The sequence below is a fragment of the Arvicanthis niloticus genome, chromosome 5 (assembly GCF_011762505.2).
Source record: "Arvicanthis niloticus isolate mArvNil1 chromosome 5, mArvNil1.pat.X, whole genome shotgun sequence".
Lineage (NCBI taxonomy): Eukaryota > Metazoa > Chordata > Mammalia > Rodentia > Muridae > Arvicanthis > Arvicanthis niloticus.
The window spans coordinates 83,954,361-83,975,014 of record NC_047662.1 but is presented as its reverse complement, the minus strand read 5'-3'; the positions used below and the strand labels follow the sequence as shown (position 1 = coordinate 83,975,014).

The following is a 20,654-nucleotide window of genomic DNA, read 5'->3' as shown; positions in this document are numbered from 1 at the left end:
TAAAAGTTAAAAGGATCTGCTCTATAGGACATGAGGAAGCTCTGGGGCTTCCCTGGAGCCTGCACCCCCAAACCCCTCCTCACCCATCCCCCTCCAGGCGGAGACTGGCCACCCTCCCCAGGAGAGAGGCCTGGGGCTGCCTTGAGTCATCTCACCTTGGTTTGCAGGGGCATCCAGGACCCCGGGGGCGCCCAGGACCCAAAGGATCAAAAGGCGAAGAGGTGAGAAGGCTGGGCTTCAGTGGGGGGAGGGGCTGAGACCCTGGAGCAGGGGTCTGGGCTAGTCTAGGCTCACACATCCAGCAAAGGCTGGGCTAGAAGGTATCATCCTCCCCAGGCTCTGCAGCCATCCACGGGGGCTGAGGGATCAGCCTCTGAGTAGAAGTTGGCTTAGCCAGGGACTCAGCCCACACCTCTGCTGGGCTACAGTGAAGGAGTGAGAAGAGGGAGGAGCCAGCTGAGGGATGAAGGAGAAAAAGAGAGAGACAAATGGTTGTGGACCCCAGGCCCCTGTGTTCCCTCCTCTAGCCCTGATAAACAAACAAAGAACAACGAGACAAAAAACAACAACAAAAAACCCTTCCTCACTAGGCTCCCTGGGCCTACACTCCTTAGGGACACCCACACTCAAGACTAAATAGCTTGACCGTCCAGGTTTCCAGCTCTGGGCACAGATGTAGTACCTTTGAAAAGTTTTATCAACAAGGGATCCAAAGAAGGAAGTCAGGGCCCAATGCAGCAGGGACAGCCCTGGGTGACTCTGAGGGTGACTCTCTAGTCGATCACACTCACTCTCAGGGCCTCCTCCCAGGACTCCTGGGTCCAGCTAACGTGTATCTCTTGCTTTTGCTTTCTTAGGGCCCAAAGGGAAAGCCAGGCAAGGCTGGGGCATCAGGCCGGAGGGGGACCCAGGTGAGTTGCCATAGCGTCTCTGTCAGCTTCTATGCTCTCCTGAGAAGGTCTGACCAGCTTCTTTTTGTACCTCCAGGGGCTTCAAGGGCTGCCAGGGCCCCGAGGTGTGGTGGGGAGACAGGGCCCTGAGGGCATTGCTGGGCCTGATGGGAATCCTGGCAGAGACGGCCGGCCAGGATATCAGGTGAGCAGGACACTGGGTGTCATCTGGTGTTAGAGACTTCCACAGGCTACACACAGGCCTTGAGGCACAGGCCATGGGTCTGAAGAGTCATGTGGGAAACTGGGTGGCATATAGGTTGATGGTCTTTCATCCATTGGGATTCTTATTGCTGTCTCTCCTTGATGCTAGCACCTGGGTCACTAGGCCATATTGCCCTACCCCCTGGCAAGTGTGACCTCCTCCTCCTCCCTCTTCTACAACTCACGAGGGTCCCAGTCAAAGAACACTTCCTCCTGTTTTCTTTACAGGGAGAGCAGGGAAATGATGGAGACCCTGGCCCCGTGGGCCCTGCTGGGAGAAGAGGAAATCCAGGTGTGGCTGGCTTGCCTGGAGCACAGGGGCCTCCAGGGTTCAAGGTCAGCTCTCATTAATCTATCCTTTCTGCCCTGGTCCTGGCTGTAATGATACTGATTCTTGGAGCATCAATGTCCTAAAACCCATGTGAAGGTTGTTGTGGATCCTTGCCTCCATGTTGACCCAAGTTTAAAGGATGGTTTATTCAAGTGACAATAAATACTGCCCCCTACTGGACCCTAGTAACCTTCCAGATTAGCTTCATTGTCCACGGGTGCCCTCTAGAGGGTCTTTGTGGGACAACAGGTTGCTTGCCACTGGGATGCTCTAGCCTCCTTCAAAGGGTTCTTGAGTTGCTTGCTTCTCTGTCTAGCCTAGGGCCACAGCCAAGGACAATATGTAAACGAAGGACCCAGATATGGTGTTTGACTTCCCTAAGTTTATGATCTAGTTGAAGAAAGGTTGGGGCCCTCTGTATTGGATGTGGAGATGGGGAGTGGGGGACAGCTTTAGAGAGGAAGCCTACATGTCTTGCTGGGAAGGAACAGTGAATGGAGAACTTGTCCCTCTGTCTCCTCTGCCATCCTGAGGCCTCATGAAGTCTCTGCTTTACTGCTCTGGTTCCCCCTCCACTGGTCTTGGAACCGTGTATTCTTTTGACTGATGACTTTGATGTGTTTCTTGAAGGGTGAAAGTGGGTTACCTGGGCAACCGGGTCCCCCTGGAAAACGAGGGACAGAAGGTGGAACAGGGCTTCCTGGGAACCAGGGGGAGCCAGGATCCAAAGGCCAGCCGGTGAGTCAGTCTCAGGGCACCCATAACCATGCACCCATGTGCTTAAAGCCACGAGTACACACACACGCTCACATAGGCATACTCAAAAGGCACATACACTCAGCATGCGCACACACAAACATATTCATAGGCATATGCACAGGGCAAGAGGCTGCCCGTTATATCAAAGGCAGAGCCATGCATTGTCTGAGCATCAGACACCATTTCTCTTCCCCGGCTCAGGAAGGAGGTGTCAAGGGGCTAGAAGAAGGTGTCTGTACAGCCCATTCAAAATGGGAATCAGAACCATTAGTAGAACTTGGCATCGTGGGCTCCAGGGACAGTATTGTTTCTGTACAACACTGTCCCCCTGTGCCCTACCTACCTGGAAACTACGTAGCAGACATTTAAATGATCCCTGGGTCAAAGAAGAAATCAGAAGGTAAATTAGCGTATTGAATCAAGTGAATGTGAGAACACAGTGCTCCAGAATTTGTGGGATACTGCCAGGCTACACTAGGGAGTGTTTGTAGCAACTTAAGTCAGTGGTGGCATCAAAGCCCAACCTACAAATCTAAGAAAAATAGAAACAGTATAAGCAGTAGAAAGCACATGATGAAGATTATAAATATAAAATTGGGTCTCTGGGAAGGTCAATAAAATTCATATATGTCTAGTTAGACTTCTCAAGACTAACAAAAGTAGAAGTAGAATATATATATATATTACTAATGTCGTGATGAGAGATGGTGTCTGTCACTAAAGATGTCAGAGATAACAAAATTACTGCAAAATAATACCAGCCTGGAAACTAAGCAACTTGCATAAAATGGGTAAAGCCATTTGAAAGGCAAATCTATCACAGCTCACCTGAAAAGAAACGGACATCCTGCCTATCTTGTATCCTGAGTGTGAGCCTACAGCTTAATAAAGCTTCTCACAAAGAATACTCTTGGCCCAGATGGCTCCCCTGGTGATTCTACTGAGCACTTAAAGAGGCAATCGTACCAACTCTACATAGCCTTCCAGAAACCGGAAGAAGAGACTCCCAGTCTGTCCACAAAGTCACTATTACTCTGACATTAAAGTCATTCAAAGACATTTAAGTAAAATAAACAAACGAACACAATGGACCAGTGTAGCTTGTGGATCAGTTTTATCAAAATGGGAGTAAGACCGCTTAAAAAGGGTAATGCATCAAGGCCAAGTGAAGCGGGCCACAGGAAGGCGAGGACTGGGAAATAGGTCCGTATAATTCATACAAACCAGTTTGCCAAACTGAAAGAGAAAAGCCACCTAACTGTAGCTATAGATGCAGAAAAACACACGTGACAAGATTATAACTTCATTTCTGACCAGGGAGAGAGGGGGGGGGAAAAGGAACCCTCAGCAAAGTAGATATGGAAGAGAACTTCCTCAACTTGATCCATGATGTCCGAGCAAATCCTGCAGTTAATAGTGGCGATTGGCTGGGTGCTTTCTCTGTAAGAGCAGAAGCAAGCCACCACTTCTATTAATGTGGTGCTATGCATCCAGCCACTGCAATAAGGCAAGAAAAAAAAAAAAAAAGGTGTTCATATCCAAAAGGAAGGAGTGAAACTTTGTTGCATGAAATTATTTTCCAAGCAGCCATCAGTGGATGGTTTCTGTCAGGAGACTGTGCTTTACAGAGCTGTTTGGGTGAGCAGGAGCACCTGTGGGTCTGCTTGTCTTCTCCCATAAGGATCTGGGGCAGGAGCTCCTGACCATAGAGCATCACTATGGGACTCTGAGCTGGGGGGCATGGCATGATGCTTGTCCACTCCACTCCTGGAATGACTGGCACCTGGCATAGGCAGCACCTGAACTGGCTCCATTCACACCAATTTGTCCTGCTCTCCCACAGGGTGACTCTGGCGAGATGGGCTTCCCAGGAGTGGCTGGCCTCTTTGGACCCAAGGTACCAAGTCCCATCCCCCTGTCTATCATTGGTAGCTCATCCATTTGTGGATTCACTCCATAAGTCTTCACTTAGCCTTCCGAGTGTGGACCAGAAGCCAGCTGCAAGTGCACTCAGCCCACTAGCTCTGCACCTCAGGCACATGACTCAGTATAAGCCTTGCTTTTCCAGTGCATAAAAGGGGAAAAAACCCAATAGGCAAAGAAGACTGTTGTAAACATTAAGACCCAAGACATACATGACATAGCACCCTGATGGCACATAGCTTGTACCTGCTTAAGAATCAGGAGCCTTTACTATTCTTCTTAGAGCAGCTCATAAAATTAAGAGGACACAGGCCAGCCAGAACTCAGTGACATGGAGGCTGCTAGGTACTCCCCAGTGGCTGCCCCAGGCACAACCCTTTTCTGCTTCTCACAGGGCCCCCCTGGAGACATTGGCTTCAAAGGCATCCAAGGCCCTCGGGGGCCTCCTGGCTTGATGGTACGTCTCCCTCCTTTCTGTCCCAGCTTGGTAGTCACCCCCACCCCCTTCTGAGATTGGCCCTCAGCTGGTTGAACACATGAGACTTTCTACTAATTTGCTCTTAGAGCGTCCTTTACATGCAGTGGTTGCCAGCTTCACACCCTTGCCCACTGCCCCTGCCACTACCCCAGTCTTCCCTTACCCACTCTTGTGGCCCACCCCAGCATACAGGAAGGCTCAGGAGACATAGGCCAAGCCCTACCCCAGCATGCAGAAGAGGTCCAGAAGATGCTTGGCCTGGCCCCACCCAAGCATGCAGATGGGGGTCAGAAGATGCATGACCCAGCCCTGCTTGAAGGGGTATCCTTTTTATTCCCATGGAACACTCAGCTGCCACCCTCCTCTGTCACTCTATTCCCCAGGCCCAGATCGAGGACTCATAGCCTCTCTCTCCTTTAGGGAAAGGAAGGTATCATTGGCCCCCCCGGAATGCTGGGACCTTCTGGACTCCCGGTATGTGCAAAGGGGAAGGCTTCAAGGGTCTCCTGTATTCTGGGACCAAGTGTTTTGTGACTCAGAGCTAGTCTGAGCCTCGGTTTCCCCATATGGGAAATAGGACTTCCCGCTGAGCCCTAACCCAATGCTATGGTTTGTTTCAGGGTCCTAAAGGTGACAGAGGCAGCCGAGGAGACTGGGTAAGTGGACAGCCTGGCAGGCAGTGCTATGGAGCAATGGGGGGAGAACCCCTGCTCAGAGCACATCTCCTAACTGTCCCTCCCCTCAATTCTATCTGCAGGGACTGCAAGGCCCAAGGGTAAGTTGAGTGGGTGTGAGGACTTGAGACTGGGGACAGGAATGGGGGCTCTCAGGCTTTCCTAGCCTCAGTGACCCCCTCGTCTCTCAATGATATCCCTTTGTATCCTTCTTTCCCAGGGGAGCATCATCTCTGGGTAAGAAACTGTCCAGAGCTGACTGTCTCCTCTTTCTTCCACAGGGTCCTCCTGGTCCGAGGGGCCGGCCAGGTCCTCCGGTAGGTAGCTGCATGCTGGGTATTTTGGATTCCCAGGGCAGGAGATAGGTTCCTCTGAATGAGACCAAGGTTGTTATGTTCATTTTTAAAGATTTTTTTTTTTTAAATTTCATGTGTGTGACTGTTTAGCCTACATGTATATAAGTGTATATAAGCGTGCCTGGTGCACTTGGAGGTCAGAAGAGGCAGTTAGAGGGCCTGGAACTGGAGTTATAGATGATTGTGAGCCAAATCCAGGTCCTCTGCAAAAGCAAGGGGTCTTAACTTCTGAGCCATCTCTCCAGCCCCAGGCCAAGGTTTTCATGGCAGAATATTCCCTGATCCAAGGCCACATGGCCCTTGTATGTTTCCTGTGGCCTACAGACTTGTAGAGAGCATAGAACAGGCCCAGTGGGGACCTGTTGTGTGACTTTTTCTGGGCAGATGTGAATCAGCATCTGTCCACCGTAGATAGGCAATTGACAGAGTAAATAAGTGTTCCCACCCTGGTCTAGCTTAGTGTGTCAATGTGGTTACTGCGGTTACTTACGGGAGCATCAGTGGCTCAAAGAAAGGCAGCTGCGTCATCGAGAAACCCTCTGACGTGGATGATGGCTCCTGAGAGTTGCATTGCTAGAGCTCCCTCTCCAGCTTGCATGATGCTTGACTGGCAGGAGAACACCTAACACCACCACCACCACCACCCCAGGGAGGGCTCTGATGACTCCTTTTGAGTCCTAGGAGCCCCCTCCTCCTTCCAAGAGGAAGTGTTCCAACTCAGAAGAAATAGCTACCCAACATGCCCACACGCTTGTGGCCTGGCACTATTTCTCCTGCTGGATAGCTCCTTCAGCCTCCAGCCACCCAAGAGTCCAGCACAAGTCCCTATCAAATACTGACCCTCTACCTTCTTTTCCAGGGCCCTCCTTGGCATCCCGTCCAGTTTGTAAGTTGCACAATTGTTTTTGACCCCCTGGGATGAGGCTGTGGGTTGGGCAAGGGAGAAGAGGCTAAGCCTTCCCTGGCCACAGTGGCTTGACCTCTAGGATGTCCATTGAGCTGGAGCCACGGGCCTTCAGCTATAGCAGGAGCCCTGAGCAAGAGGCCCATCTGTGTCCCCAGCTGTGAACCAGTTGGCTGCTCTAGCTCCAGCCCCCCAGGGTCTGTCTCTGCCCTCCACACACATGGGTTAATGATAGGCTCTCTCCTCCTCAGACCCAGGGTCCAGAGGGTCAAGCATACAGGTGCATTTGGACCCTTTTACTTTCTGGTGGGCACAACAGCCCCATCAGAGTTCAGCTTTCTAAATCTGGAAACCAACAAGGCTCCATGTTGTCCCTACCCCAGTGAGAACTGGATCAGACCCCAGCAGCATCCCTGGGGTGTGGTAATAGGAAAGGTTGGATGGAAAAGGAGCCCTGGGGCTACTAGACACTCAGAGTCTGAGTTCTCAGCCTCTCCCTGTCCCCCTCCCTTTGTGCTGTCTGTACTTACAAAGCACTTACCTGCCACCTCCCTGGTCTCTTCATCAGAAAGGCAGGCAGGGAAAGAAGAGTCAGGGAAAGCCCTTTTCCTTCCAGGATATGAAAAAGGAGGGTTCATGCCCTGTATAATTCATAGCTAAATGTACCCGCTGCTCGTCATATACAGGACACTATTAGAAATGGTTTTAGTGGCTCTGGGAGAATGCTTTATTTGAGGGGTTATTTTCCAGACCATAGAACCCTCAGTCAGGCCCCCCAGTGGGAAGATGCAGAGCTGGGAGACCCTAACAGCCCTGATCCGGACCCCTTGCCATGTGCTCAACCCATCTTGGTGCCAAGACTGAGGCCAGGCATCCCAAGAGCAATACATTGGGTCTGTGGGGTTTAGAGGAGGTGTCTCACCAGCCTAGAGGCAAAAGCAGCCACAGAAGCCTCCCATCACTGAACCAGTACAGAGCACAGCTCACAACCGCCTAGCCTTGCTGTGCTACATGTCTGAGCTAGACTGGCAGCATTCCTTACTTCCAACCTTGAGATGCAGAAGCATCTCTTTCCCCTAGTCATAGCAATTAAAACTGCACCAGTTGGTGGGGTGCAGTGTCCTCTGGGGAGCATTATCACAGCCTGTTGAGAAAAGCAATACTGTGTTGGAGACAGGAAAGACTTCTCCCAGGCAACGGGAAGATGTGTAAAGGTCCTGGGGCTGGGCAAAGCACAGCTTTTAGGGACTTAGAAGAAGTGTGTGTGCCTGGTGCTAGAGTTTGTGTAGAGGGAGACAAGGCTGAAGACCGCAGAGCTCAAACGGGGTTTCTAACCATACTGAAGCATTTGAATGTCATACTGAGAGGACCCTGGGAGCTATTGAAGGACTTAGTGGGAGGGAGTGACATGTGCAACATTGACTCTGCAAAGGAAGAAACCCCTCAGTAGAGGATGTGTGGTTCAAGACCCTGTCATAGGAGGTGGGGTGAGGGTGAGAGAGTGGGTGCTTGGGCCCTGGCTCCTACTTTCAGAATCTGGCTTCCCCTGGGATGGGAACAGGACACACACTTTGTCTTTTCCTTTCACAGCAACAAGATGATCTTGGGGCAGCTTTCCAGACATGGATGGATGCTCACGGAGCAGTCAGATCGGAGGTATTGGCAGGATCTCTGCTCATGTGACCTCTGGGCCCAGGAGAAAAAGAAAGGTCATAGAGGTCGATGCTGTCCCCATGGCTGGCACCAAAAGCCTCAGAGTCCTTCTCTTAGTGATGTCTCACAGTCTCAGATGGAGATTATCACTAGGGCTCAAATAAAAATCACAGTCCAAAGTGATACTTGAGCCCACACTGCCAGAACCAGGCTCAATGCAGACACTGTGTCCTTGCATTTCTTGGAAGCCTCAGAGTCTGTGCTGGCCTGAGTCAGGAAGGGATGCTTGTCTGGTCCATAGCTCACAGAACGTTCCCAGAGTCACCCAGGGATTGCACAGAAGCATGTGAGCCTCAGGGTGCTGCTGAGACCTGGTCTGTGGTCAGCTCTGCTCCACAGCTTCAGGCTGAGATGGGTCTTGGGTGTTCTTTACTCCAGCCAGTATCAGAACCCACTTTGCCTCCTCGCATCCTTCTCATAATGGGGGGCTCACTCGCCTAGCTCAGACCTCCTACCTACACTGCTGGGTTTCATAGGCCAGGGGTAAAGAATCATCCCTTATCCCTGCTACAGTATGTCCCAACTCCCCCCACCCCTTTTCTGTTTATAAGGAGGAGTAGCCAGTCTAAGCTAGCCATGAATTGGCTGGTCACCAGATTCCCCCAGACAGTGAGAATTTTAAAGCAATGTGTCTGGGACCTTGAGCAAGGCCCAAGCACTTAATGGTCCAATGGCCCTGCTTCTCCATAGCAGGGGTACAGCTATCCGGACCAGCTGGTGCTAGACCAGGGAGGGGAGATCTTCAAAACCTTACACTACCTCAGCAACCTCATCCAGAGCATTAAGACGCCCTTGGGCACCAAGGAGAACCCAGCCCGGGTCTGCCGGGACCTCATGGACTGTGAGCAGAAGATGGCAGATGGTAAGGGTGTCTGTGAGGCTGAGAAGGGGTTTCCTGCCTGTGTTGGGTGGCACAGTTTCAAGAAGAGCTCAGCTCCATGGAGTGTTGGGTCCTTGGCACATCTCAGCCTAGTTATTTTTCTCATAGAAATAGACACACAGTGTCATTTATTGGCTCGGCAAATGACCTCTAAGCTTCACAGTCTGCCAGGCCTGTGGTTCAAGCCTTGAGGATGTTATAGAGAAGATGATAGCCCATGGTGCTATAAGCAGGGTCTATTCAGAGAATAAGATAAGAACTCTGAAAAACAAAACAAAACAAAACAACCCCCCCTCAAAACAAAACACCTTTCAAGGGCTAGGAGAACCCCAGGGATCCTAGCATTAACACAGGGAATGTTGCCTGGGTGTGAGATTCTCCCACACGTGAGGTCTACTCTGAAGGCATCCTTCCCTGTCTGTGCCTTGAGATATCCTGTGTCTGCCTGTCCTGCCCTTAACTTCCCACCCCATTGCAGCCCGTTGAGTCACCAGTACAGATCCTACGGAACTCCCTCCAGGCTGCTTCCTGATACACACAGCTCTGTCCTGCTCTGCTACAGGTACCTACTGGGTGGACCCCAACCTCGGCTGCTCCTCTGACACCATTGAAGTCTCCTGTAACTTTACACACGGTGGGCAGACGTGCCTGAAGCCCATCACTGCCTCCAAGGTGGGCTCCATCGCCACGGGCTCTGCCCACCTTGCACTATCTACAAGCCCTGCTTGTTTTCTCAAAAGGCTGAGGGAAAACGCCACCTCTTGAGACTTAGTTACCTCACTTAAAATTTGGGGGACATGTAGAACTTTATGTGTGATTAACAAACTCTTTCACACTGCACAGTGCTGAAGACTCCAGCTTGTCTTGGAATAGTCTGTCTCAGATTGAAAGCAGAGTAGTTTGTCCTGGAGAATCGTGAATTGTTGGCATAAACTCAGAAGACTGTTTATCTGAAACACACGACACACTTGCACGTGTGCTCAGTATCTCTCCTGTTCAGTGCCTGAACACCATGTCTGTCCCTGGGCTAAGCATTCTGGGGTAAGGCTAGGTGACTCAACAATGAAGCAGGCTGGCAGCAGCTGAGAGGCATGGTCATTCCTGTCTGTTTCTACAAGTTGTCCATGTGACTTGGGGTGGGGGTGGGGGGAATGGAATGCCACATGAAGAAGCTGCTCTCACTACAGAAAAGGTAGGGAGCCTCCAGCCACCGTATCCATAGACTCCATAGGTGCCTCTCGGTGGCTGAGACAAAGCCCCATCCACTCCCCAGCCAGCTGCCCAGCAAGTCTGCTGACTTCATGAACTAGCCTGACCCTGAGTCGTGTGGGGGGGGGAGGAGGGGGTCAGACTTGCCAGTGACCCTGCAGCTGGAGCTCACAGCCCAGTAGGGACACAGTAACCTTTGTGGACTCCCTTTCTTGGTGACTTGTAGGTTTCAGGACCACATGGCAAGCCTGTTAGGCAGAGTTATGTCTGGATTGGCAGGACAGCTACCCAGGGCATTGCCACATCCATCAGGAGCAATGGCAGACTACGTTAGTTAGCTTTGTGTTACTGTAACAAAATAGCAGAGTCACAACTGGAAGGGAAAAAAGGTTTCTTTTGTCTCCTACTGATTGGTTGGCTCCTTTGCCTTGGGGTCTGTGGTAAGGACTATAGTAAAGCTTCTTACTCCCTGTCCATCAGGAAGGGGAAGAAATAGAAAAGACTGGAAAAGGGCTGAATCGTAATATTCTCTTGAAGGGCACAGCTTCAATGAACTAACCACCTTCTACTAAGCCCTGCCTCCCTACAGCCCGACACCACATCTCTGATAATTCTTGAGTTCTTTATAGGCTAAGTTCTATGAGTCCTTGCACTTCCTCCACACTCGGCTTGGGTAAAATCCTTGCTGTACTCTGGACCTGGCTGAACCCTTAGTCCACCCACCTGGGAGGGGGCAGAGCAAATTGCAGCAAGACCCGTGATTGAACAGTCCCTAGGCTACAGGACCAGCTCACACAGAACTCAGTTTTCCTGCCTTTCGAGTGGACAGATGACACAGGAAAGCTGTCTGGGAAAGGACTCACCCTGGTGCTCTCCAGGAAGGTGGGGGAATCTCAGGGCCACAGGGGGCCGCTTTCCACCTGTGTCTTCCCCACAGGCGGAGTTTGCTGTTAGCCGGGTCCAGATGAATTTCTTGCACCTGCTCAGCTCTGAGGGGACACAGCACATCACAATCCACTGCCTGAACATGACAGTGTGGCAGGAGGGACCGGAGCGCCCTTCTGCCAGGCAAGCCGTGCGCTTCCGTGCCTGGAATGGACAGGTCTTTGAAGCTGGGGGCCAGTTCAGACCAGAGGTGTCTATGGATGGCTGCAAGGTAATTGTTAGAGTCCCTCATTTTCCCTTGATGCAGGGACAGCAGGAGAAACTTATTTATGAGTATGTCGTATTTTATACTATACTGTATACATTTTTGCCATCATGTAATCTTATTCAATTGATTTATTTAGTAATATTCACTTCTCTAGGAATTCTGTGTGTGCATGCCAATGTGCATATATATATGCATGTATGTGTGCACATGTGTGTTGCTATAAGTGAACCCAGGGTCTTACATACCCCAGCCAAGCACTCCCTAGATTAACCTGTCTGGGAACCTTCTTAGGGGAAGCCTGTGCTGTTAAAAGCTCTTCAGGCTAATAGAAACATTGTTTTTCCTCAAAAGCCTCTTCAAAGGTATCTCCTTTCCCTTCTCTCCACCAGTCGGAGTGCTTTCTGTCTTTTAATATTTTTGCTCATTTTCAAATGTCTTAAACATGATAGACTTTAAGGGTTAGGGGAACAGTCATAAAAGGTAAAACCACTTTCATAGAGTAAACTAGTGATACACAGTATCATTCGGGATGTGGGAAAACTTGCTCCCCTGGTGAAACTACCGAGAAAAGGACGTCCAAAACCAGCTCTGTGTAAGTGTGGAGACAGTGTGTATTCAAGAAGACCAGCTGTCCGTGGATCTGCAGATTCTACCTGTAGAATGGGAAATAACTAGAAACGTGCCCCAAAGTTAAAACACTGTGAATTTTATACAATATTACTTATAAGAATAAAAGATAAAAAAAATAAAAATTGAGGTCAGTGTGATAGTTCACATTTACGATCCCAGTACTTGATTGGGGGTTGGGGGTGGGGAAGGTAGAGGCAAGAGCAACAGGAGTTCAGGTCAAGGATGGGCTATATAAGATCCTGTCTCAAAGATAGATAGATAATAGATAGATAGATAGATAGATAGATAGACAGACAGACAGACAGGCAGACACACAACCCAAGTTCAGTTCTCAGCACCCATGTTGGACAGCTTGTAATCACTTGAACTCTGGCTCCAGGGGATCTGATATCATCTTCTGGTCTTCAAGGGCACCTGCACTCACATGCACAAACCTATGCTCAGACACACCACATACATATAATTAAAACTCAAAATCTAAAATATTCAAAAAGTAATTTTTTAAAAACTGGAAGCAAGCAAGCCAGATGTGTACCCAGACGTGCCACCTACAAGACATCGCTTCTGAAAGTGAAAGATGGGAGATGCATTTGTAAATGTTAAGAATCACATTCGCTGACATCTTCTGCCTACTTACAGGTCCATGATGGCCGCTGGCATCAGACACTGTTCACCTTCCGGACCCAGGACCCCCAGCAGCTGCCCATCGTCAGTGTGGACAACCTCCCACCTGTCTCATCAGGGAAGCAGTACCGCCTGGAAGTTGGACCTGCATGCTTCCTCTGACCTCTGACCTCTAGGCTCATCTAAGCCTTGTGGGGGAAGGGAAGAGATGGGGACAGCTGGTCCCAGGAGATGCAGGCCTTTGCCTTAGGACCCTGGTGCAGGTCCCAGCTGTTATCTGCTCAGCAGGAGCTGAGGAGTTGTAGGTCTGAGGCTGTCCTGGAGAACCACCCATCCCAGCTCAGCCCCAAGAACCAACCAAAGAGCCAGTCAGAAGCAAGCTGGGCTTGCAGCCCACTCCAGCCCATGGCCCGTTGCCCAGCTCTGTAGACACCCCTGTTCCCCAACTGCCCAAAGATCCCCCCATTGATGCCACCTCAAGGGAAGGGGGCATGTTGCCAGCTGGTCCCTGCTAGGGAGCTTTTGATGTGCAATATTAGAAAGGAGACATGGAAAAAAGGAGGAGGGAAAGGAAAGAAAGAAATCTATCTATATATATTATTTAAACAAAGAGAAGGTGTGTTACTATTTTTTCACTTGGGAGAGGCAAGGAAGAACAAGAGAAGCTGGGGGTGTGGAGAGGCAGACCCCCCCCAGGCTGGGGTGCTGGCCCCTGGGCTGGGGTGCTGGCCCCTAGACTAGGGTGCTGTGTGCTACCTCCCACTGTGAAATCGCTGGTGCTCACAATTGTCTCTTGTAATGTATGTGATTTTTTTTTTTTAAGGAGAAAAAGAAACTTATTTAAGATTCTGAAGGTGCTACTATTTTTGTTGCCACAGGCTTTAAAGAAACTTTCTGAGTGGGGCCTGGCCCACTGATCCTTCTCTCCTCCAAATGGGGAGTTAAAAATGTTACTAGCGTCGCCCGCCCATGCAATCCGCTGAAAAGGAAGAAAAAAATGGAAAAAAGAAAAGAAAGAAAAGAAAAAAGAAAAAAACAAAAAACAAAAAAATCCTCCCAGAAACCAGAAGTAGAGAGATTTCTGCTAATTCTGGACTTTGAAGCATATGTCTTTTGAGGCAGCATTTTGATGTGGCCCTCCTTGCTTCTGGAGGGGCTTGGTTCCCTTTAGAAAACCTGCCCTGGGAGAAGACTTCTTGATTTTGAGGAAGATCCTTGGTTAGGGATGATCTTGAAGGTGGGCTAAGTCCAGAGCCATCCCAGAAGCCAGGTGATGTCCCAAGGTCTTCCCTCCCAGGAGCCCGGCCTTCCAAGTGCAGCCAACTTACTGCTTTTACAATATTGCACAGCTGTGTAGAGCCCCAGTGTTCTTTCCCATAGGTGCCAATTTGGGTGGGGAGGAAGGAACAATTATGGGAACCCCATCTGTCTTTCATGCAACCTAAACAAGTCAGGACCCCAATTGGATTTTGAAGTTATTTTAACTATGGAATTATTTTTTTATAAGAAAGATGGATGTAAAAGTCTATATTTGTGTGTTTCTAAAGTTGTGCCTTGTGGGGGAATTGGATTCAATTTTAATTATTTAATACCTCACTCTCACCCACCCTTCCCCGTATACTGCCTGTGTGCCCTGGCCTGTCCCCCAAGCCTAGAAGTGCTTTTTGTTGTCTGGTCCCCATCTGAGTGCTGTTCCCTGTGTCCCCTCCTGTGTCTTGCTCTGTCTCCATGTCACTTGATGTGTATTCACTGTTGTTCTTTCGTTTCTGTCTAAATGTCAGTGTGTTCAAACCCCCAGTAGGTTCTATTTCTCCCGTTCCCTTCTGGACTTTAAATAAATATTTAAAACAGAGCAATGGAAAGACAAGTCTGTGGTCTGATGCTTCTTCACAGTGCTCAAAGGCAGTTTCTGCAGGAGGTGGGAAGATGCGTGGAGGGTGTCCTGCGAAGACAGAGGCCCACACTGGGGCTTGTCAGGAAGTGTTCTCTGCCCACGTTCTGAAAGAAGAGTGGGGTGTCAAAGTGTAGGAAGAGCCATTCTCTATCCAAGCCCCTAAGCCTGGAGCTGTCCTGTCATGCTCCCCCTTCCCCTTCCAGCTGCACTCCACACTCAGGGGATGGGGCCGAGGGCTTGCACTGTGTTGAATCATACATTGTTTTTTCCTTCATTTTGACAGCGATACTGTTACATCTCATTGTTCTGGATCAACCCACCCCAGAATGTTTAGAGGTGACTGCAGGTGCATGAAAGCAAAAAAGGGGGGAGGGGCTGTGCAGGGTGCAATGGATCTGGGGATCTACTACAGAAAGGCAGTCCTGGGTACAGCAGCACCAAGTGAGCCAGTGTCACGTGGGCTAGAAGGAACAGTATATTCCTGCCACAAGGGCCTGGTTTTAAAGCTCCTCGTACCAGGGTTGGGAAGATGACTCAGTTAATAAAGGCATTGCTGTGCAAGTGTGAGGACCAGAGTTTAAGCCCCAGACCCATGTAAAAAGTCAGACATGGTGGTACACACTTGTAATCCTAGCAAAGGGACAGTGGAGGCAGGAGGATGCCTGGGGCCTGTGGGCCAGCCAGCCTAGCCAAATTAATGAGTTCCAGGTTCAGTGAGAGACCCTGCCTCAAAATATAAGCCAGACACTTCCTGAGGAATGACAGCTGAGGTTAATCACTGGCCTCTTCACGCACACACATGCATGCACACTCATGCACACACACATGCATGCATGAATGAACACACACATCTGTGTATACACAAAAGCAACACATACCATGCTAATGTTTTACCTATTTATAGTTTGCTGAGAAACAGAGCAAGGGAAACAGACGGTCACCCGAAAGTAGCTACAGTGCATACAATTCAAGATGGCGGCATACATTATGGACAGATCTCAAGTTATCTGTTCATGGGATGATAAATGTGACTGCGGCAACCCCTCCCCCTTCTGCTGTTGTGAGAGCACCTCCATGTGAGAGAATTCATTGCACCTGCCTAGGAGAAAAGGTGTGGGAGAAAGGCTGACGTTACTGGTTTGAGACAGTTCTGTGTGCTGAGCTGTACGGACATCATCTACTGACATAGGTATACGGGCATCAGCGTGGCTCTGGGTCCAAGGCTGCAGGGAGGGAAACAAGCTTTGCTTATCTGCATGCTGAGAAGAGCCAGGGATTCCCTTCAGATGACAGGGTAGCAGCAGGGAGGCTTGGGCACACACAACAGAAGCGCTGGTTTGCTCAGCACAGGGACTGGGGTGGATGGATCCAAGCTGCAATGGGGGCCTGGAGCCAAGCCGAGCAGGTGGCAGACGGCAGAATTGAGAGGACAGAACAGAGGTTGGCCTGGGGACCAGAACCTGACGGTGTCAGTAGCCTCTCTGTGGCTTTGTGGACGATACACGGGAGACGTGAGAGCCAGCAGGATGGGCTGGTTCTGATCCATGGGTCCCTGTGACCTGGGCAGTTTTTTTTCCCAAAAGGGGCAGGTTGTAGCTATTTCTCTAAGCCAGAATTCCTACATTTCTCAATCTTTCATTGCACAACTTAGGTGTCAGGAAATCACCAGGATGGGCTCCCCTGTAGGCTGGGCTTCCGGGAAGAGCTCAAGTCTGGCTATGTTTGATCTGTCCACAGTGCCACAGTATCAGCCAAGGCCAGCTCACCCCAGGATGTCCAACAGCCTGTGAAAGGAAAGAGGAGGAACAGACAGACAGGCAGACGCTGAAAGCTCTGGGTCTAGCTTTTTGCCTGGGGCAGAGTCTTGAGAGAGGTCAAGAGCCTTTTTTATTTTTTCATAAAAAGAACTATGTTCTATTTTGCCTGCCAGCCTCAGGGAGGACTATCTGTCCACAGTAGTGGACTAGAACAGTCAATTGCTGCTGTGCATATGTGTGTGTTTGTATGTGTGCATGCATGCATTCGTGCATTCACGTGTGTGTGTGTGTGTGTATGTGTGTGTGTGTGGTGTGTGTGTGTGTGTGTGTGTGTGTGTGTGTATGTGTGTGTGTGTGGTGTGTGTGTGTGTGTGTGTGTGGTGTGTGTGGTGTGTGTGTGGGGGTGTGTGTGTGTGGTGTGTGTGTGTGGTGTGTGTGTGTGGTGTGTGTGTGTGTGTGTGTGTGTGTGTGTGTGGTGTGTGTGGTGTGTGTGGTGTGTGTGTGGGTGTGTGTGTGTGGTGTGTGTGGTGTGTGTATGTGTGTGTGGTGTGTGTGTGTGTGTGTGTGTGGTGTGTGTGTGGGGGTGTGTGTGTGGTGTGTGTGTGTGTGGTGTGTGTGGTGTGTGTGTGTGTGTGTGTGTGGTGTGTGTGTGTGTGTGTGTGGGTGTGTGTGTGTGTGGTGTGTGTGGTGTGTGTATGTGTGTGTGTGGTGTGTGTGTGTGTGTGTGTGGTGTGTGTGTGTGTGTGTGTAAGCTTGAGGCAAACCTCGTTTTTTTTGTTTTTGTTTTTTTACAGAAGTACAACCATATTTAAGACAGTCTCTCATTTGGCCTGGAGTTTGTCAGGTTTGCCAGCTGGCTGGCCATTGAGCACCAGGAGTCTGCCCGGCTACATCCCTCCCCTGCGGGGATTACAGGTGTGTGCCACGATACCCAGGCTTCATTATACAATCTATAGAGGCCAGCTACGCATGATCCAAGCCAAGAAAAGTACCGTACGTGTTCACAGTGCAGGAGGCGGTTCCCGATCACCGGCCACACCCCCTGCTCCAGTACAAAGTGTGCTATGCTTTCATCTCAGGTGTGTGGCTTGAGAAACGTGTGTGTACCGTGATGAGCTTCCAGACAAGGGAGTTAGAGTCCATGGAGGTCAGTCATATGCCAAGATCTCCAAACAGGATCTAAACTTGTCCCAGCAGTCTTTGGCGTTGCTTTCTCAGCCTTGACCCACATGTTCTAATTAGAACCAGCCGTTCTCATGGCTGCTGCTACAGGAGGTGGAGAATGGTCCTCGTGTCTTAGCTGTAAAGTCACTCACGCTCCACTGCCGTGGAGCACACAGCACACTTAACCTCTCTGTGCCACTTGTTTCCTCATCCATATACTGGAGGGATACCCTACTTTCTTGATCTAGTGATACATACTTCTGCATTTTAGTGCCTTTAAATGTAAATTCCAATGTGTGATTAACAAAGCCAGGTCTGGCTTTTTTTTTTTTTCTCTTTTTATAACCTCTGTTCATCCAAGCATGCCATTGAGCTGATAGTGACCATTACTCTGTCAGTGGACAAACATCTTGCAGCTAGGAGCTGATGGACTCTCCGTAACAACCCAGTCAGTATTGTGATCTCTATTTTACAAATGGAGATATAAAGCACAGAGAAGTTAAGTAGTTTGCTTAAGGTCACACAGGGGTCGTTTCCCTTCTCTCCTTTCTCACAGACTTTAATCACTGTACTGTGTCAGGGACAGACAGAGAGACAGGAAGGACAAGACTGTAAGGTGCTTGAGAGTCCCTGGAGGGCAGGCACTGGGTGCGAGGTATCCTCGGAGGAATTACTTGGCCATCCACATGATGGCCAGACCCCAAGGGGCAGCCTAAATGACCATGAGGATAGCAACAGCCACACAACCTTTCTGAGGAAAGGAACAGCATTTTCCTAGAAGTCTCCCTTGCCCATGCAGGCCACCAGTTGGATTCCTGCTCTTGAACCAGTGGAGACCCGTGGTCAACATTCTAGACATCTTCATGTTCTAAAGCAAAAGTGTGTAAGTAAAGCTGGTATTATAAAGTATGTGTTTGGTTGTCGCACATGAGGACCAAGCTGCACACCTGTTACATATGTGCAGGAGGCCTAGGTCAGCCTCATGCATGTTATCTGGTTGGTGGTTTAGTCTCTAGAAGCCCAATGGGCCCAGGTTAGTTGACTCTGTACGTTTTCTTGTGGTGTCCTTGACCTCTCTGGCTCCTTCAGTCTTTCCTCCCCTCTTCTAAAAGATTCCCGGAGCTCTGCCTAATATCTGTGGGTCTCTGTATCTGTTTCCATCAGCTGCTGAGGGAGGCCTCTCAGATGACAGCTGTGCTAGGCTTCTGTCTGTAGAGGAGTGGTTCATATGCTTTGGTTTGATCAGGGATCTGTGTGTACCAGTGCTGAAGGACCTTACACACAATTTGTTTTTGGTCAATCAATAAAAATGCCAGTGGCTAATGGCTGGGAAAAGGGAGACGGAGCAGGACCTTAGAGTTGTGCAGGCTAAGACACAGGGAAGGGGTGGGTGGGTCACTATACTTGAGGAAGAGAGAAGGAACAGACCCTGAGCTTCAGGGGAGATCACCCAAAACTAGACAGAAAGGGAAAGCAGCCTACGGAAGGGCAGCTCAGAAGTGTCTCGGGCAGCAAAGACCAATGGGCATCACAGAAGGTAACCAGGCAGCAAAGTTAAAGGTAGATTTGCAAGCCAGGACTACTGAAGGAAAGGGCATGCTAGCTGAGGGGGGCTTAGAAGTGCCTAGCCACTGAGCCAGTAAGGCATGTTAAAGATAAACTAATTTGTGTGTGTCTTTCATCTGAGAATACAAAGAGACCCTGGGTGGGTGGCTGATAGTTCAGCCTGCCCAGGAGCATATGTGGGGTAGCTAAAATCTACACGCTACACCTGTCTGCAAGTATAGGTGAATATCATTATGAGTGCAGGAGAGGGGCTCTCTCTCTCTTGGCATGGGTCTCAGGTTGGGCCAGTCATTGTTTGGCCACTCACCTGATTTCTGCTCCTTCTTTATCCATGAACATTTTGTAGGCAGAAAAAATTGTGGGTGGAAGGTTTTGTGGCTGAGTTCGTGTCCCCATCCCTCCACTGGGAGTCTTGCCTGGTTACAGGAGGTGGCCATTTCAAGACCTCTCACACTAGGAGCAGGGGCTGACTCTGACTCTGTTGCCTGCCTTTGGATCCCGTTCCCCTAAACTGCTTTGCTTTTTCTGGCTTCAATAAAAAAATAGATGCACCTAGGCCTAATACAATGTGATATGCCAAGGCAGGTTGATATCCATTGGCCTGTACTTTTCTGGGGAGAAAAAAAAGGGGGGGGGAAGGGGGGGGAAAGGGAGAAACTGGGAGGAGAGGAGGGAGGGGAAGCTGTGATGGGATGTAAAGTAAATAAACGAATGAATGAATGAATGAATGAATGAAAACAAACAGAGAATTAAAGTATATGTTTGGAGGCTTAATTTCATGGATCAGATCTTGTCCTTAGGTTTTGTACAAGCAAAAACTATTTACAAGGCTAGCATTCAGGCTTTGGTTGTCAGTGTCTGCAACCTCCTTTGTGCGACCTCAGCCTGAGTGTGTGACAGTCACAGTCCAGCTGGTTCTCAGCACCCTGCAGATGCCTGGCCTCCACGCTGGAATATTTCCACAGCCTACTTTGTAAGAAAGTGGACTTTTGTCATTACCTGAAGCTAGTGCAGGAGCCCGGATGAAACAGTACTATTTATGCAAAGCAGGAGGAAGTAGAGTAACACTTGCCCTCTCTCTCCCCTCTAGGCTCTCTCAAATCTCCTTCATGCCCTGAAGCCACTTTTGTCTCCTTTAGTAGTCACATTCTGACCACAAGGCTCAGGTGTGGAGGAGAACCACTCCCTGGCAGCAGTGTTGAGAGATTAGATTACACATTTTGCTATCAGAACCAGCCTTCCATAGATAAATGTTAATCTTATCTTAAATGTTGTCTCACAAATCCGACAGTTTGAGTGAGTGTATGTGTGTGTGTGTGTGAGAGAGAGAGAGAGAGACAGAGAGAGAGACAGAGAGAGAGACAGAGAGAGAGGCAGAGAGACAGAGAGACAGAGAGAACAGAGACAGAGAGAGGCACAAACACAGAGGTTATGATTTCTGGTGCATTGCTAAATTGGGACAGAATATAACATTTGGTGCTTTTG

General features: G+C 49.7%; 1 protein-coding gene and 1 long non-coding RNA gene across 5 annotated transcripts in view; both read left to right on the top strand.

Annotated features, from left to right (window-relative positions):
- The window catches only part of Col27a1 (collagen type XXVII alpha 1 chain), a 120,294-nt gene extending 105,639 nt beyond the window's left edge, over positions 1-14,655 (top strand). For 2 of the 4 annotated variants that reach the window (XM_076934822.1, XM_076934821.1), the window contains exons 45-61: positions 168-221; positions 858-911; positions 988-1,095; positions 1,383-1,490; positions 2,116-2,223; positions 4,088-4,141; positions 4,562-4,624; positions 5,066-5,119; positions 5,266-5,301; positions 5,403-5,420; positions 5,601-5,636; positions 6,535-6,561; positions 8,170-8,235; positions 8,983-9,154; positions 9,735-9,844; positions 11,319-11,537; positions 12,804-14,655. In XM_076934822.1, coding sequence (XP_076790937.1) covers positions 168-221; positions 858-911; positions 988-1,095; positions 1,383-1,490; positions 2,116-2,223; positions 4,088-4,141; positions 4,562-4,624; positions 5,066-5,119; positions 5,266-5,301; positions 5,403-5,420; positions 5,601-5,636; positions 6,535-6,561; positions 8,170-8,235; positions 8,983-9,154; positions 9,735-9,844; positions 11,319-11,537; positions 12,804-12,950 — 1,434 coding nt within the window. In that variant the 3' untranslated portion in view covers positions 12,951-14,655. Of the gene's footprint in view, positions 1-167; positions 222-857; positions 912-987; positions 1,096-1,382; positions 1,491-2,115; positions 2,224-4,087; positions 4,142-4,561; positions 4,625-5,028; positions 5,120-5,265; positions 5,302-5,402; positions 5,421-5,600; positions 5,637-6,534; positions 6,562-8,169; positions 8,236-8,982; positions 9,155-9,734; positions 9,845-11,318; positions 11,538-12,803 lie in introns of those variants that run through there. The other 2 variants (XM_076934823.1, XR_013110643.1) reach the window with 2 other exon arrangements.
- Positions 14,656-16,389: 1,734 nt separating this feature from the next.
- On the top strand, positions 16,390-18,961 carry LOC143442238 (uncharacterized). The gene is made up of 3 exons (XR_013110251.1): positions 16,390-16,555; positions 17,234-17,354; positions 18,403-18,961. It is a non-coding gene; the product is annotated as an uncharacterized LOC143442238 (long non-coding RNA).
- The last annotated feature ends 1,693 nt before the right edge of the window (positions 18,962-20,654 follow it).